We start from the raw sequence: 17,969 nt of genomic DNA, 5'->3' as shown, positions 1-17,969 counted from the left end.
TACCCTGCACTCCTCTCGCTCGCCACTCCACTTTCCCTTTTCCGCTGCTCTTGTTCTCTCAAACGAGGCCACGTTCTCCCACGTGAAGCGGTCTCTGAGGTGTTGGCCTGCTGCTTGTCACTCAGAATGTGTTTGGGGAAGGAGGAAAGGTGTTTCTTCTCCCCCCCCCCCCGTCGGCGTTGGCTCGTTGGCGTGCTATCGTTCCTTGCCATAGGCCCCTTATCGTTGCCCCTGCTGTCACTGTTCCAGCCTACACTCCACAACAAACTTGTCTGTCTCGGCAGGGGCTGTAAAAAGTGTTCCTTGCCTTGGTATGTGACCCAGAGCTTTGCTGGGTACAGCAAACCAAAGCGTACACCGTTCTTGTGCAGTGTTGCCTTCGCCTTGTTAAAATCCGCCCGTCTCCTGGTCAGGTCAGCCCCAATGACCTGATATATTCTTATTCTATGTCCTTCCCAGCTACAGTTCTTGGACTGCCTGGCCCAGCACAGGATTTGCACCTGGTACCGATGCAGTTTGGCTATTCCTGCCCTCGGTTGTTCCCCGGCTTTGGGTTTTGGACGCCGCGACCAGTGTGCCCTGTCTATTTCTAGTGGGTTGGGGAAAGTTTTCCTTCCCAACAGGTTGCCCAGCATCTGGGCCACATAGATCGTGGGGTCCCTGCCTTCGATGCCCTCCGGTAGGCCCACAATCTGCAGATTTTGCCTCCTTGAGCGGTTCTCCTGATCCTCGACTTTACCCCTCAGGCTGCCCTGTGTCGTGACCAACCTCACCACCTCTTTCTCCAGTGCCACGATCCGATCACTCCGGTTGGTTGCAGCTTTCTCCAAGTCCTTGATGGTTGCCTCTTGGGCTTCCAGTCCCTTTTCTCTGCTCAGGGAGAGCTGTATTTGTTCCAGAGTCTCGGCCACCGCGTCCTTCATTGCGGCCTGAATGTCTGCTTTTATATCCAGCTGGTGCTCCCTCAGTGCCTCCGAGCAGGACACCTACCAGCTCCCACCTGGTGCAGGAGGGGTTTGTTTGTGGCTGCTTTATCCTTCTCGCTCTGCCGCCTCATGCGCTGGTCGGCTAGTCCGATTGTTGCTGTTCCTGGCCCCTTCCACTCCTGGTCTCTGTTCAGCCTCTAGACTGGCTTTTTCCAGGCAGTTTTTCTTCTCTTTCTTCATTCCCCGTCTTATTAAAATTTGGGGAATGAATTGCCGAGTTTTCTGGCGCATTTTTGTTGAAAAGTGTCTATTTTGCAGATCCATGGGAGTAGAGCCACCTGACGTGCGATTCCTCAGCACATCATCATTACCGGAAATGGAGTCATGTGATATTAATCGTTTATGCATTATTGTTGTGTGTAAAGGTGAGTTTTACCATGCACTGATCTATGTTATAGTGCCTTGCGCTGTATCATGGTGGCAATGGGTGGAATCTCTCGTTGCCCATGGTGGGACCAGAGTGCCTGACACTTTATGCTAGTTGGCAGACTAGCTGGTCAGGTGTGATCACGTGGTGACCAGCCAGTTAACGATTCATAGTCGAGGAGCATGGTAAATCTTGAAGTGTGGTCAGGTAAAAGTTCATTGCCCCTATCGTTTCCTAATTGGGTCGGACATCTGCAAGCCATGTTTAAAGGACACCAGACAGGCATTCACTCCACTTGGCAATGACCATCATTCTCACTGGCTGAGCGAGCGCCTTTGTGAAATGCAGCCACCCCCTCTCTACGTGCCACCTGCATCTCTGAAACTGCTGCCATCCACCACCCAGCCCCGCCCAACCCGCTGTTCACAATCACCTACGTCTAAACGTAGCCAAGTGACCGCACAGTTGAGTGACGGTTCCTGCAGGTTCTCCTCAAGTCCTGGAATGGAGGGAGATACTGTTTTCCAGGAATGGCAGCAGGTGAGTCTCCTGCCTGACCAAGACAGATTCAACGAGGTTGCAGTGTTGGTTATCCGTGGGACTGCACCACAACCTGTGTCCATGCAAAGGATAAATAATTTGCGGCGTTTCACAACGGTAAGTGGTAGTTTGTATTCATTGCTGACTGGACCTCATAAGGGCACCAAGAAATGTAAAATGTGATTTTGGATGGATGCCGGACAAGAGTTTGGGTTGTAGACTTCAGACTTAGATGGAACAGGTGAACTGAATGTGAGAAAGCCACTTTATGTTCTGAAAGTTGTACCAGCTGTAACTTGTGTGTGTCTGTGTTTGTAGCACTTATTGGGGAGGATTACAGGTGGATACTTGTCATAGATATGCATGGTCACAAAGATGTTATGGGCCCACTAGGACAAATCAGCTTCTATCGTTCTTCAGGAGAAACAGTCTGACAACTGAGGGAAGCATGCAAAGGTGTCGTTGACTTCAGAGTCCTGGCTCCTGTTGGATTGGTGGCCTCGGAACTGGTTGGGGAGGAATATGGACTTTCCTGCCTTCCACCAGCTAGACCTCCACCACTGAGGATGATGATGCTGCAGACTCAGCCATGACTTCCCTTCTACCCTCCATCAAAGCAGAGAATTTCACCTCAGTGGGTACGTATTTTGGATTAGACTTAGGATCACAAGATGATGAGCACGTCATCGGCACGTCTCCGTAGCTGATGAAAGATGTGACAGTTGAGGTGTTTGACACTTGGAGGACTGCTGGAGAGCAGGCCCATGCTGAGTCCCATTCAGATAATGTGTCTCTGAATTTGGCTAAAAGAAATCTAACGGAGATGCAGTGACAGGCAGAGAAACATCTGACAGAGATGCTAGAGGCCGTGCTTAGATTTGAGCAATAAAATGCAGGCGACTGCCCAACAATCAGATTTGATTCCTGTCATGGCCCTGGCATGTGAACACTTGGCTCGCTCCATGAAGAGCCAGTTCCAGCAGAACACACAGTGGCTGTCAGATATGCACACAGATCTGTATTCCATTGCTCCAGCCAGGGATGCAGTGCAGCAGTAGCTGGGTGAGAGTAAGGCAAGGCACCTCCAGCTTCATCCAGGAGTCAGGGAGGTGCCATTACGAACAGACAGGGAGCTGGACCGGCAGTAATGTGCCCCGGGGGTGTTCTCTTAGGATGCTGTAAGAGTGTGGTGCCATTCCTCCTTCCCTCCGCCAGTGATTCCATCACCTCTAGAAGGTGACGCCAAAGACGGTTCATCTGCATCTGTGTAGGAGACCCTCAGCAAGCCAGAGCCCTTTTGGACCTCAGACCATCAGAGGATGGCCACTCAGGTTGTCTCAGGCACCAGGTGCCTCCATGGTTCTGTGGTTCACCTCAGCTGTGGACCGTAGGGTTGCACCAAGGCATAGTGGTAGGACGCAGAAATTTGAACAAAAATTGGACTGGCAAAAAGTGGCATTGTATGCCTGCAATTTACATTCAGATTTTGAGCACTTTTGTCATATATCTTAAATGGTCATTATGTTGTTCCAACAGCTGTGTGCATTTAAGGGTGTTCCACTTCATGGATGTTCAGTGAAGGGTGATGCGGGCTTTTGGATACACCGTTTATTGTGTGGGCTTATTAGTATTTAGATCGCTGAGTATCCTGACAGGTTGCCCTCCTTGGGCAGCATTGCAAAGTTGGCGGGTTTGAAACCAAGTTTGCAACCAAATAGGTCATTTTCACCTGCTTATCCTCCCTCAGGGATTGCTGTCTGAAAACTGTCTGAGGCATTCCATATATTGCAGACACATGTCAGAGACATGGACAAAGTAGAGCAGACACCTTAAACACCAGGAAAAGTATCACTAGCGATGCCTCTGCACACACTTGGAGGATTCATTTCTGGTGATCTCATTCCAGCTGCCCTTTTAGTTTGTGAACCCTGCCGGCTGTTCCCAGGTAACTCTCAGCACCTATGTTTGCAATCGATTATCCCTTGTGCCTGTGGAAATCCAGTGATGGCAGTGAAACCCACAATCCTGACTGTCTGGCTCTCAGAGTTTGTGGTGAATCTCACAAATTAATTGGCTCTTCTGAACAGGGCATTGGAGATCTCCCTGATGCATGTGTGAGTAGCTGCCTGTGCGATCCCACACTGGGCCCTGGTAGATCATGGGAACAGCAACAGGCAAGGAACTCAATGCTATGGTGACTTTTAGAGCTGCTGGCATCTGATTTTCTCCCCATCTCAGAAACATAGGTCTTCCTCAAGAAGCTGCCATAGGGAATGACAGAAGCCTGTGACATTCTGAGCAGTCTCCGACATTGCCTGACATGTGCAGGTAGTTCCACCACCCTTGGTATGTTTGGTTGCACGTCAATGTTCAACGTTGCACTGACCCCTGGCTGACTCTCTGCTGCCAGCCCTTCTTGCTGTTCTGACTGTTACTGTGTCTGTCTGTGGGCCACCATTCACTGGTTCTGCTGGAGCAGCACCAGAATTAGCAGAAGCACTGGGTGCCCTTGACCCATTCTGTGTACTTGAGGTGATCTGTGAATAAAATGCAGGCAGTAATCTGATCAACACAGCTTTTGAGGCGATCCCTTGTGTGCAGTTTGGACAATTGGGAAGTTCAATACATAGCATCATACACACTCTGATCTCCACTTGCCCCAACATCGACTAATACATCCTCGACGTTCACAGCAGAGAGCTTTTCTTGTTGATGCAGCCATGTGTATGGACACTCAACGCCATGGATGCCATGCCTCTGCACCCTCCTTCAATCACTATTGACCTTCCTTCGATCGCCTTTGATCCTTGCTTTGCCCTTTGGCCGCATGATGGCACAGTGGTTAGGAATGTTGCCTCACAGAGCCAGAGACCCTCTACATTCGATTGAAGCCTTGGATGACAGTCAGTGTAGAGTTTGCATGCATTCACCTTGTCTGCGTGGGTTTCCTCGGGGTGCTTTTTTGGAGGGTCGGTGCAGACTCGATGGGCTAAATGGCCATTGTAGGGATTCTACGGACCATCAACCCATCCCCTGACTAACTATCAGTGACCCTCAAGTTTCCCCTCAACACAATGGAACTTCCACCTCCCCTCCTCCCCCACCCACTCACTCCATTTCCCCTCAACCTGCCATCATCCTTGATACTTCCTCTGTCATCCTTGATCTTCCCATTCTTACCCTTGGTTCTCATGACTTCGCTGATAACCCTCCCTGTATAACGCTTACTCTGCCACAATCAAGCTCTTTTTAATTAGTTTATGGGACGTCAATCACATTGCTGTGGGTCAAGAGTCACATGTAGGCCAGACCAGGTAAGGATGGCAGATATCCTTCCCGAAAGGGCATTATTGTACCAGATTTTTATGACAATCGGCAATGGTTTCATGGTCATCATTCGACTTTTAATTCCAGATCCTGTGGCAGGATTTGAACCTGGGACCACAGAGTACTCTAGGTCTCTGGATTACTAGTCTAGTGACAATACCACTAGGCCACCACCTCGCTATGTGACCTACAGTCAATCGAGTGTCCTCCCTTTGGTGGCATCCTCTTCTCATTCTCCCGATGTGGCAGGAATATTGGCTGAATAATACCCACAGTTCATGCAGCAATTGTGCTGTGTTAAAAGGGGAACCAGGGAGATGAGAACATCCTTGTTCATGCTTTTCATCCAGTTAAATAAGTATTAGGGAGTCCCTTTAGTTGGTTAATTGTGCACCTGAAACCTAACCACCCATACGACCCTCCTCCCACGTCAAATAATCATACATTCAGTAAGGCTGTGCTTCAAAAGAGACATTACAAATATGCATGTTACATTCCAAACCCTATCCTCTCCCTTCTACCCTTCCCCTATCATCCACGTGCTTACCCCCTCCCCCCCCCCAATCGGCCTTGACCCATTCAAGACAACCATTTTTGCCCCTGTCACTTTTGAACTTCCTCAAGTTACCTTGGATCCTCTAACCATTACCCTCCACATGCCCTCTCTCCCCCATGACAATTGCAGTGCCCACTCTGACCCTGAACCCTCCAATTATCCAAATCACATCTTTTGTTTACTTCTGTGACTCACTCAGGAGACTTCCAAAATCCAACCGTGACTCTGGACCTGACCCCACTGAATTCTACTCGCCCCTCTGACTGTAAATGCTCCCTCTGCCACTCAGCACACTGAATTCAACCCACAGAGCCCCAACTATTGATAGCACTGATCCTTCACTTTCGGACCATGGCTCACCTATGAACTTTGTCTAGAAAGGCCCACCTTCCCCTGCCCCACAACAGGACCACAAACTCATTTGTGATCATTTGGAGTATTGCGTGCAGTTCTGGTCGCCGCATTATAGGAAGGATGTGGAAGCATTGGAAAGGGTGCAGAGGAGATTTACCAGGATGTTGCCTGGTATGGAGGGAAGATCTTATGAGGAAAGGCTGAGGGACTTAAGGCTGTTTTCGTTAGAGAGAAGAAGGTTAAGAGGTGACTTAATTGAGGCATATAAGATGATCAGAGGATTAGATAGGGTAGACAGTGAGAGCCTTTTTCCTCGGATGGCGATGTCTAGTACGAGGGGACATAGCTTTAAATTGAGGGGAGGTAGATATAGGACAGATGTCAGAGGTAGGTTCTTTACTCAGAAAGTAGTAAGGGCATGGAATGCCCTGCCTGCAACAGTAGTGGACTCGCCAACACTAAGGGCATTCAAATGGTCATTGGATAGACATATGGACGATAAGGGAATAGTGTAGATGGGCTTTAGAGGAGTTTCACAGGTCGGCGTAACATCGAGGGCCAAAGGGCCTGTACTGCGCTGTAATGTTCTATGTTCTATGTTCATGATGCTGGGAATTTCCCACCTCTGCATGTCTCTGCAATCTTCCCTCCCTCCCTTGATCAGCCATGCCCCATTCCTCTTTGATTGATGCCACCTAATCTCAATCACTGCCTCCAATCATTGAATAAAGTTCCCTGTGGAGGTAAAAGCAGCTCATACTCATTCAAAAACCACCATGGAGACTACCTCGCCTGCTTCACAGCACAGGCAAAGGCAAGCAGTCGTAAATCTGAAGGCATGCATTTCTCACTCTCTGATTATTTAATTTGAAAAGTACACTTGATTTTAACAAGATTACCTTTTAATGGGCATGCATGACATGCAAATGTATTCAAAAGGCCTTCCCAATGTTGCAATATGCCCTTAAGCAATAGCAGCATATCATCATTAGAAGGGAAGTGTGTTATGTGATCCAGTCTCAGTTTCACTTTGGCTTGTGAACAGAACACAGCACACATGGCTCTGCTGCTGATGTGTTCAAAGCTTTCTTTCTATGTATATATATTCTCATGTTCCTAGTTTAAACAAATGAAGCCACAAAGTATTTACACAGTCCCTTATGAGTGATTGCCGCTTTTACATCATTCTAAAAACACAACAACCAACACTTGCCATCAGGATACTCAAACCGCCATCAATCATGCGAGAAGTTAATACTGTAGTCATTGGTAAGCTAACCTTTGGCCTCCTGCACTATTAGGTTCTCCCGCCCGCCTTGCTTCCCACTCCCGGGAGCATCACAAGATTCCTCCCAATGTTACCAGTTATAAAACTGACCTGTGTTGTAGTGCTTTGTGCAGTCTTTTAAATCCTTTTCCTCTTTAAGAATAAACTGTGGTAAAGTTAATCCATCAGCTATCTGCACAGCTTTGTCATCCCATTGAAATATCAGATCGTTCATTGTGTATCCAACTGAAGACAGAAGAGGGAAAAGAAATCTCAATGCATTTGAATAACTAGTGAAGAAACCCATACAAAAGTACAGGGCCATTTGCAAATTCCCATAAGATTACAGAGAAATATGGTTAATTCTTTGTGTGTGCCACTTATAAGCATCTGTCAATACATTTATACAAAACTGTGGCATTTGAATACATTTATTTCAGCTGATTAAAGGTAAAAACCCCTCAGACCCAGACGATCATAGGTTGCTTTCCCCTTTGAGGGGGAGAGCTGACTGGTGGGGATTTAACCTGAAGATCATCACACCTCAGGTGAAGGGCAATAACCAGAGCTGGTATGGGAATTGAACCCACGCTGATAGCCTTGCTCTGCATCATAAACCAGCTGTCTAGCCAAGTGAGCTAAACTGGCCCTGGTTACACAGGCCATGCAGCATCTTTGGATAGAAATAGTTGAACTTTTCTGGTTGACGATCCTCTGAATATTTCCAACATTTTCGGTTTTAAATCCAGATTTCCAGCATTTCTGGCATTTTATTTTTGACAAGAGAGGGTAAGATTAGGAGAGCAACAATATGGGAAACAAAAAAGAATAATGACTACAAAGAAAAATATGATAAAGAGAAAATAACATGAAAGAGTTAGAGCAAAGGACAGCTATAGGGACATAGGAACGGGAGGAGGCCATTCAGCCCCTCGAGCCTGCTCCACCATTCAATGAGATCATGGTTGATATGTGTCCTAACTCCATATACCTTTGGCCGATATTCCTTAATACCTTTGTTTAACAAGATTTTATCTGTCTCAAATTTAAAATTATCAACTGATCTCGCATCAATTGCCGTTTGTGGAAAAGAATTCCAAACCTCTCCCACTCTTTGTTTGTACATGTGCTTCCTAACATCTCTCCTGACAGGCAGAAAAACAGAAAGTAACATGTACCTGACATGACAATAATTGTAAAGGGTTAAAATAACAGATAAACAGAGTTGGCATGAAGTGTTGGGATAGTTTTGGTTACAAAACATGTCTGTTAAAGAAGTCTTTGTGGTCTTCTGTATGTTGATAGCAATGGACTATTTGTAACTATACAGATGTACAGTAAAGTGCACAAGCGAGGAGCTATCTCCAGAGCACATCTACTTCATACCATACTCAGCCTAGATCTGGGTCATTTCTTACATTACTGTGTGCACAGTCCTATACTCAGTCCACATTGACTCTGTAAGTGTCAGACCCTTATACTACATCTACCCCCAAGTTTTTGTCGAATTGATATGGAGTTTCACTAGTAATTAGTCTTATGCATTAACACTGTTAGTATCTTAATGTTATTCAAACATTGTTGCTATTACTTTATTCGTATTATTATAACATTCTCGTTGCTCCATCTTGGGGCATTCTCTCTACTCCATCTCTACATTGGGGAGGCACGGTGGCACAGTGGTTAGCACTGCTACCTCACAGCACCAGGAACCCATGTTCAATTTCAGCTTTGGGTGACTGAGTGAAATTTGCTCCTTCTCCCCGTATCAGTGTGGGTTTCCTCCAGGTGCTCTGGTTTCCTTCCACAGTCCAAGGATGTGCAGGTTAGGTGGCTTGGCCATGAAAACATTACCCCATTGTGTCCAAATAGGTGCAGGCTAGGTGAAGTTACTGGGATAGGGTGAGGCAGTAGGTCTAGATAGGGTGTTCTTTCAGAGGTTCAGTGCAGACTTAATGGGCCGAATGGCCTCCTTCTGCACTTAGGAATTCTGTGATTCTATCTCCCCCTTGAAGTCAGACATTCAGATGGACTAGAGGCCTTATAACCCTTTTGCATCTCATTCGCTGTTCTGTTAGAGAAGTGCTCGCTCCTGTTGGTTCCAGTTCATGTTGTTGCTTGGAGGTTAGACTGGCATTTGTGTATCTGTTCATTCTTTTGTCCCTTTGCTTTAAGACCATAAGACATAGGACCAGAATTAGACCACTCGGCCCATCGAGTCTGCTCCGCCATTCAATCATAGCTGATATTTTATGTTGAACCACGCCTGATCGGTCTGGCTGTTGCTTTGATCCACATTGCAGGACAGACAAACATGTACTCCTCTCACCGGTTCTGCTTTTTTATTCTTTATTCTCTGTGTGGATCATCTCAAAGCCCTCTACGAAGAGCTCTTGTAAAAGAGAAGAAGGCACAGTGGAATGCTCACTATTGTGTTTTGTTGCCAATGATTGAAAGGCTGACATATTCCAGCATACCTCATGAGTGGGGCAAGCTGGCTGAAAGGTACAGGGCGCGCACAGTAGTTGATGTGCCAACCAGCTGTACCATCTTTGTAGTTGGAGTAAGCTTCTCAGATTGCAGATGATCATTCTCTGGTTCCACTTCCACTGGAGTTGCCATGTTAATTTTGTGGGCAGTAGGTTGGCCCGACCATTGGGAACTTTCAGGGGTGTCAAACGATAATGGACCAACTTGTTCTCCAAAAAGAGAAGAGATCTAAGGTGAAATCTGAGTCTGAATACTACGCAGGCATCGTTGCTCAGGAGAACATAGAACATAGAACATTACAGCGCAGTACGGGCCCTTCGGCCCTCAATGTTGCGCCGACCTGTGAAACCATCTGAAGCCTATCTGACCTACATTATTCCATTTTCATCCATATGTCTATCCAGTGACCACTTAAATGCCCTTAAAGTTGGCGAGTCTACTACTGTTGCAGGCAGGGCGTTCCACACCCCTACTACTCTCTGAGTAAAGAAACTGCCTCTGACATCTGTCCTATATCTACCACCCCTCAATTTAAAGCTATGTCCCCTCGTGTTGGTCATCACCATCCGAGGAAACAGACTCTCACTGTCCACCCTATCTAACCCTCTGACTATCTTATATGTCTCTATTAAGTCACCTCTCAGCCTTCTCCTCTCTAACGAAAACAACCTCAAGTCCCTGAGCCTTTCCTCGTAAGACCTTCCCTCCATACCAGGCAACATCCTAGTAAATCTCCTCTGAACCCTTTCCAAAGCTTCCACATCCTTCCTATAATGTGGTGACCAGAACTGCACGCAGTACTCCAGGAGTGGCCGCACCAGAGTTATGTACAGCTGCAGCATGACCTTGTGGCTCCGAAACTCAATCCCCCTACTGATAAAGGCTAGCACACCATATGCCTTCTTAACAGCCCTATTAACCTGGGTGGCAACTTTCAGGGATTTATGTACCTGGATGCCGAGATCTCTCTGTTCATCTACACTACCAAGAATCTTGCCATTAGCCTAGTACTCTGCATTCCTGTTACTCCTTCCAAAGTGAACCACCTCACACTTTTCCGCATTAAACTCCATCTGCCACCTCTCAGCCCAGCTCTACAGCTTATCTATGTCCCTCTGTATCCTATAACATCCTTCAGCACTATCCACAACTCCACCGACCTTCGTGTCATCTGCAAATTTACTAACCCATCCTTCTACATCCTCTTCCAGGTCATTTATAAAAATGACAAACAGCAGTGGCCCCAAAACAGATCCTTGCGGTACACCACTAGTAACTGAACTCCAGGATGAACATTTGCCATCAACCAACACCCTCTGTCTTCTTTCAGCTAGCCAATTACAGATCCAAACCGCTAAATCACCTTCAATCCCATACTTCTTTATTTGCTGCAATAGCCTACCGTTGGGAACCTTATCAAATGCCTTACTGAAATCCATATACACCACATTAACCGCTTTACCCTCATCCACCTGTTTGGTCACCTTCTCAAAAAACTCAATAAGGTTTGTGAGGCATGACCTATCCTTCACAAAACCGTGTTGAGTATCGCTAATCAACTTGTTCTTTTCAAGATGATTATAAACCCTATCTCTTAAGAGATGATAGTTACAGATGATGTCCGGATGGTTACAACAGATGATGTACAACAGCTCACAGATTTGATTTCTGCCATGTCTCAATGGCTCCAGAATTGTGCCGAAGGCCGAGAGTCGGATGCCTCCTGCCAAATTGCTTAAAGCCAGCCATCTTTCAGCCATTATTCCTTTTCTGATCGGACGGTCACAGAATTTAATTTAACATTTGTTCGATGACTGTTACATTACTCTTGGTGGTAATATGTTGTGTTCTTTGTCTTTTCTTCCAGAATGGCTCATCGTGTTGATGACAAAAATTCCACCAATCATTAGATTGAAACAAAACTACTTTATTAAACAACGATTAATTAAATGAAGTTCGTACATGCTACTGAGCTACAGTTAATAATAAAGTAATATTGAATCTGTCCAGCAGTAATAAATAATCTAAATAGTCACTAATTATACTATGATCTAACCACGTGTTAACTCTATCCAATCTAATCTTCTCCTAGTGCTGTTCGCATGCTTTCTCCTTCACTAACTACCCAGAATTCCCTCAGGGTTGACTGTAATACAGATAAGTGCCTGTGCCCTCTGAGATGTAATAATTAACCCTTCACTAACTTGTCTATATACATATCATTACAATAACCATTAACCAGGATGTCAACATTCCAAAATGAAGAATCTTTGAATTCATCCAGGAAGCACGGTTGTATGTCTTCTGAGTTGTCGGTCTCGACCTTGTGGATTACCGTTGGGCTATCTGTGCAGTATTGGAGTTTGGACTTGCACAGTTTACCAAAGTATCCCTGTTTGTGGCAGTAGGAGCATTGGACTGTACACACAAGACACTGACCCCCTTCTGTGAGGACACCTCACACTGCAGTGCTGGCAAGGTCGCGCTGCGGGAGGGTTCAGGAATTACGTTTCCTGACTTGGATTGTCCCTGTGGATTTGAGACTTCATAAACTGGATTGAGGGTTTGCTTCTGCCCCATGTTGTACGCTCTCCCTTCAGGAATGTCCTCAGTTGCTCATGTACCTCAGATGGTCTAACTATTTGGATTTCCTTGTCATTTTTGCTTGTAGGAGGTTAGAGGGTGAATCATCTGCAAAACCCACCACTATTCCGTTTCTGATGAGTTCAGACTTTAAATCTTCATATTGATACTCCTCTGTCACCTGGTGCAGATCATGTATGGAGGAATCAACAGGTTTCCGAATTTGGCTCTTATTCAATTTGCTCTCTTCAATATTTTGCTGGGTCATAAGTTGAAATAAATGCCAAAGAATTTTAGAACCTGAACAAATTTGGTGGCAATCTCACTAATATACTTTTCTTTTCAGTTAAGGCGCACCTTAGTGTGGCCAATCCACCTCCCCTGCACATGTTTGGGTTGTGGGGGTGAGACTCATGCAGACATGGGAAGAATGTGGAAACTTCACACGGACAGTGACCCAGGGTCAGGATCGAACCTGTGTCCTTGGTGTCGTGAGGCAGCACTGTGCCACCATGCCGCCCCCCCCCCCCCCCCCCTCCCACTCACTAATATCCTGTCATGGAATTATGTCACCTGCAATTGGCTCCATTGAGTAAAGTAGTGCATGTATATGCTTGTCCTCTGACCTATTATTTAAACCTGAAGCAATGATGTATCTTAAAAATCCTTTTGTTTAAACAGTCCAATCTTGTGACATGGCTCGGCCTTGGGTTAGTCCAAGTGGAGTTAAAAGTGTGCAATGGTGATCCAGTGATAAAGCATGGGTATAGCTTTAAGAACTTTCAAGATGGCGTCGCCTTTCACGGCAGTACAAAGGATTTCCTATTCTCGCTGGTTTTGACGGGCTTTGCATCCTTCTGGAAAAAAAATGTTTAACAAGGTGTGGGTGAGTTGGCTATCTTTCAACTTTTTTAGTTCAGCGATTCACTGTGGTGAGCGGGGTGGGTGGATTGGCCACACTAAGTTGCACCTTAACTGAAAAGAAAAGTATATTAGCGAAATTGCCACCAAATTTGTTGAGGTTCTAAAATTCTTTGGCATTTATTTCAACTTATGACCCAACAAAATATTGAAGAGAGCAAATTTAATAAGAGCCAAAATAAGAGTCAAATTCAATGCAGACTTGCTGTTTTTCTGAATCAGACAGTTGCAACCATCCCAAGAAGCTGAGTATATTAATTAATAATTTACTCTATCTTAAGCTCGGAGTCGGGATTAGGTTCCAGGATGATTTTCATTCAAATGGCAATTAAGACTCTTGATTAGTAACATCGGGCTCTCGGGGACTAGCTGCAGCCTGGAACTTAAAAAGATTTAGTTTGCCTTTGCAGGCGCTGTATTCTAAATGCTGTCACTGGACGCCCAGGTGAGATTCCATGTAGTTTGTTGCTGCAGTGAAATCTCAGCCTTCAGCTTCCAGGTTCTTTTCTTTGGAGCTTTTTCTGGTGAGTTTTCTGATTGATTATCTTCAGTTTCAGCTCAGAACTTCTTTCAAGTCAGAATTTCTGTTACAGATTTTCTTTTTCTTAATGCTGAGCATTTCTGTGAGGTTTAGAGTTTTTGAACTCCAGCTGCCACCATCTCGGGGACTTGTAAGAAGTCTCACAACACCAGGTTAAAGTCCAACAGGTTTATTTGAAATCACAAGCTTTTGAAGTGCTGCTTCTTTATCAGGTAAAGTGGAGGCAGGTTCACAAACACAGCATATATAGGCAGAGACACAATTGCAAGACAATCACAGATTGGAGTGTGAAGAATGGTTGGAATGCAAGTCTTTACATGTGCTTGAGTGGGTTCTTGATCTGTAGTCCTTTCGGGATCTTGTCTACTTACTTGCATCTTTGTAGAAACTTGATGTCTGTGTCGATATGCGCGATCTTCCTTGAGATCCTCTCCACTTTGAGTTGACAATGTGAAGAGAAACAAGCATTTGCCGATGGGTACGCTAACTGGAGAAATGTTGGAAGCGATCTTGCTGATCATGAAACTTCCAAAGCTCATATTAAAGCAATGTGTGCGTTCGTTCAAAGATGCAAATTATCTGGAAGAATTGATTCTGCATTATTGGCTCAGTTTCAAAAGTAATGTTCTTACTGGAGGAAAGTGCTGAGATGCATTGTTGCCACAGACAAACTGCTGTCTTCTTTGGGATACCTCTAAGAGGCCATGGTGAGTTGTCATTTTCAACACAAAGTGGTAATTTTTCAGCTTGCCTTGAATATCACAGAATTTGATGAGCTCCTTTAATTTCAAAAATGATCAATATTGTGGCTCAGGGAAGAAAAACCTTCTAATGTGTAGAACCTATGCTGACTTCATCACTATAAGTCAGAGCGGCTTAGAAACCAATTCACTAATGAAGTAAAAATTGCTAAATTCTATTCCACAATAATGAATTCAACATCAGATGTGAGTCATGTAGACTAATTAACATTAATTTTAAGATATGTGACCAACGATGGTGAAGTTGTGGTGTGATTTCTCTGTTTAGTCCAGCTACAATCCTACACTTTGACTGTAGACAACAGCTTTGGAAATCATTGCAAATTTAGGTTTGTACATCAAAAATTGTCATGGGCAGAGTTTCAATCATGCTGCAAATATGGCAGAATAATATTTGTGTCCATAAGCAAGACGAAATAATGCAAGCCGCCCCATGCATTATTCATCCCATGTTCCAGTCATTCCTTGAATTGAATCTGCAGTGCTGCAGCTGAATCCTGTGAGGGAGCTGTACATTTCTGACTTTGTTCAAAACTAGTATTCATTTTTTTTGGTCTCCATGCATCGGTGGAATAAGTTGCAATAGGGCTTGAGCTCAAAATTCAAGGCTGGCGTTTTACTGCAGCACTGAGGGTGGGGGAGGAGGAATGTGCAGGAATGTCGAAGGGGGTGGAGAATAGAGGGAGAGTCCAAAAACGGCTTTTATACCAGCAGGATTTCACCGTTCGATTGTCCCCTGCCCTTTGCTATTGTCATAATTGGGTACCCACCATGTAATGATGGTGTTATAGCCTCCAGGAAGACCATGGGGAAACAACCATTGATCTCACTGTGGGACCCGTGGAGTACGAGCTCCCCAGGTTGGTGGGGGGGGGGGGGGGGGGGGGTTGGAGGCAAGCCGCCTGGAGCTTGTTAAGGTAGGGGGTAAAAGCAGGCCCAACTCAGGGCCTGGTGATATCTAACTGGGGGTGAGATGCTTTGCAAAGCATCTACTTGTAAATTTGTCAATAAATTCACCTGCGTTACCATCTTCCTGATGAGTTATTAGAAACAGAACCCCATTTGAATTTATTTAAATAGAATGAGAATGCCTCCCTGCTGAATAAATCACCCCCCCCCCCCCCCGACCCCACATACAAATGACCCCCCCACTCCCCCCACATCCCACTGACAGCATGACGTCAGACTGCTGGTGTTCCCTATAGGAAACAAAGTACTGCCGAGCAGAATCTGCTGGAGGGCACTGGTAAGTACAGCCCCGGGGACTGCCAAAAATTTGGCGGGAAAAGCCAGCAGTGCAACCAGGGAGGGGGCTACACACCGCTTCTCCCACCTGAGCTGACCGCTTGAACAAAAAAAAGAGAAAAATGAGTAGGGATAACTTTCCCAGAATGTTCACTCAAATAAAAAGCTGGTGCTGTATCAGTAAAAGTATCTATCAAATTTCAGATTGTCACCAAAACTTAGTTGATTCATGAATGTCCTTCAGGGAAGAGAATCTGCTATTCTCATCAATATGTGACTTTGCTCACCAACATGGCTGACACTAGACTTATTTTAATCAGTAAGGAAATCAAGGGTTATTGGAGATCAGGGGCTGGTTTGGCTCACAGGGCTAAATCACTGGCTTTTAAAGCAGACCAAGCAGGCCAGCAGCACGGTTCGATTCCCGTACCAGCCTCCCCGGACAGGCGCCGGAATGTGGCGACTAGGGGCTTTTCACAGTAACTTCATTGAAGCCTACTCGTGACAATAAGCGATTTTCATTTCATTTCATTTCATTTCAGGTGGTAAAATGGAGTTGAGGATTATCACATCGGGGCGAAATTCTCCAACCCCCCGCAGGGTCGGAGAATCGCCCGGGGCCAGCGTAAATCCCGCCCCCGCCGTGGCCGGAATTCTCTGCCACCTGGGAATTGGCGGGGATGGGAATTGCACCATGCTGATCGGCGGGCCCCCGTGCCGATCGGCGTGTCCCCTGCGGTGATTTTCCGGCCCACGATGGGCTGAAGTCCCGCCGCTGAGAGGCCAATCCTGCCACCGTGGTTTCAACCACCTCTGGTGGCGGCGGGATTGGCGGCGCGAGCGGGCCCCGGGGTCCTGGGGGGGGGGGGGCGCGGGGCGATCGGACCCTGAGGGGATGACCCCACGGTGGCCTGGCCCGCGATTGGGGCCCACCGATCGGCCGGCGGGCCAGTGCCGTGGGGGCACTCCTTTTCTTCCACCACCGCCACGGCCTCCACCATGGCGGAGGCGGAAGAGAACCCCCCTACCACGCATGCACCGGTGGTGACGTCAGCGGCAGCTGACGCACCGGTGCATGTGCGAATCGGCGAAGGCCTTTCGGCTAGCCCCGACGCTGGGCGGCGGGCGTCAAAGGCCGTTGGCGTCAGTTTTGTCGCCAGTCGGCGTGGCGCCAACCACTCCGGCGCGGGCCTAGCCCCTAAAGGTGCGCCACTCCGCTATGCCGGGGCCCCCCGCCCCGCCGGGTAGGGGAGAACCCCGGCCCAGATCAGTCATGATCTCATTGAATGGTGGAGCCGACTCAATAAGCCGAATGTCCCACTTCTGCTCCTATGTCTTATGATCTTAAACTGCCCTCTGAAGTGACCAAGCAAGTTACTCAGTCGTATCAAACCAGAGGATAACTAGGGATGGACAATAAATGCCCATGTTAACCAACTGGCTGTGGCTACTCTCACCTGGTTCCATTCTTTGTAAGAATCACTTACAATGGCTTCTCCCCCTGCTCAATCTGGTATCCCCAAGGGATCAATCCCTGGTCCCCTCTTATTTTTTATCTACATGCTACCCCTCAGAGACATCACCAAAAAGCACTGGATTAGTTTGCACATGTGTGCAGTTGACACCCAGCTCTACATCACCACCGCATCTCTCCACTCCACCACTTTGCTAGATTATTAGAAATCCAATACAGGATGAGCAGAAATCGTCTCCAATTATATATTGAAAAGATTGAAGCCATTATTTTCAGTTCTTGCTCCAAACTCTGTTCCCTAGCATGTGACTCCAACCCTCTTCCCGGCAACAGTCTGTTCACAACCTTGGTGTTATATTTAACCCCAACATGAGCTTTCAAACCCATAATCACCCTGTGGTGGTTGTAGGCAATATCAGATAGATGGTAGCAAGGAAGTACAAAGTGTTTATTGACAACTAACAAAGGTAACATATATACAGGCACTGAGGCCCTTTGGCTCCCAGGTTCACCTTGAGCAGAATCCCACTGCCTTGGCCCTGCACTTTTTGCTCATT

At 46.5% G+C, this 17,969-nt stretch overlaps 1 protein-coding gene across 3 annotated transcripts in view; it reads right to left on the bottom strand.

Annotated features, from left to right (window-relative positions):
• The window catches only part of glra1 (glycine receptor, alpha 1), a 154,990-nt gene that overhangs the window by 42,838 nt on the left and 94,183 nt on the right, over positions 1-17,969 (bottom strand). For all 3 annotated transcript variants that reach the window (XM_038796089.1, XM_038796091.1, XM_038796090.1), the window contains exon 6: positions 7,509-7,643. In XM_038796089.1, coding sequence (XP_038652017.1) covers positions 7,509-7,643 — 135 coding nt within the window. The remainder of the gene's footprint in view (positions 1-7,508; positions 7,644-17,969) is intronic.

The sequence above is a fragment of the Scyliorhinus canicula genome, chromosome 4, assembly GCF_902713615.1.
Source record: "Scyliorhinus canicula chromosome 4, sScyCan1.1, whole genome shotgun sequence".
Lineage (NCBI taxonomy): Eukaryota > Metazoa > Chordata > Chondrichthyes > Carcharhiniformes > Scyliorhinidae > Scyliorhinus > Scyliorhinus canicula.
The sequence above is the reverse complement of the archived record's forward strand: the minus strand, read 5'-3'. Positions and strand labels throughout refer to the sequence as shown.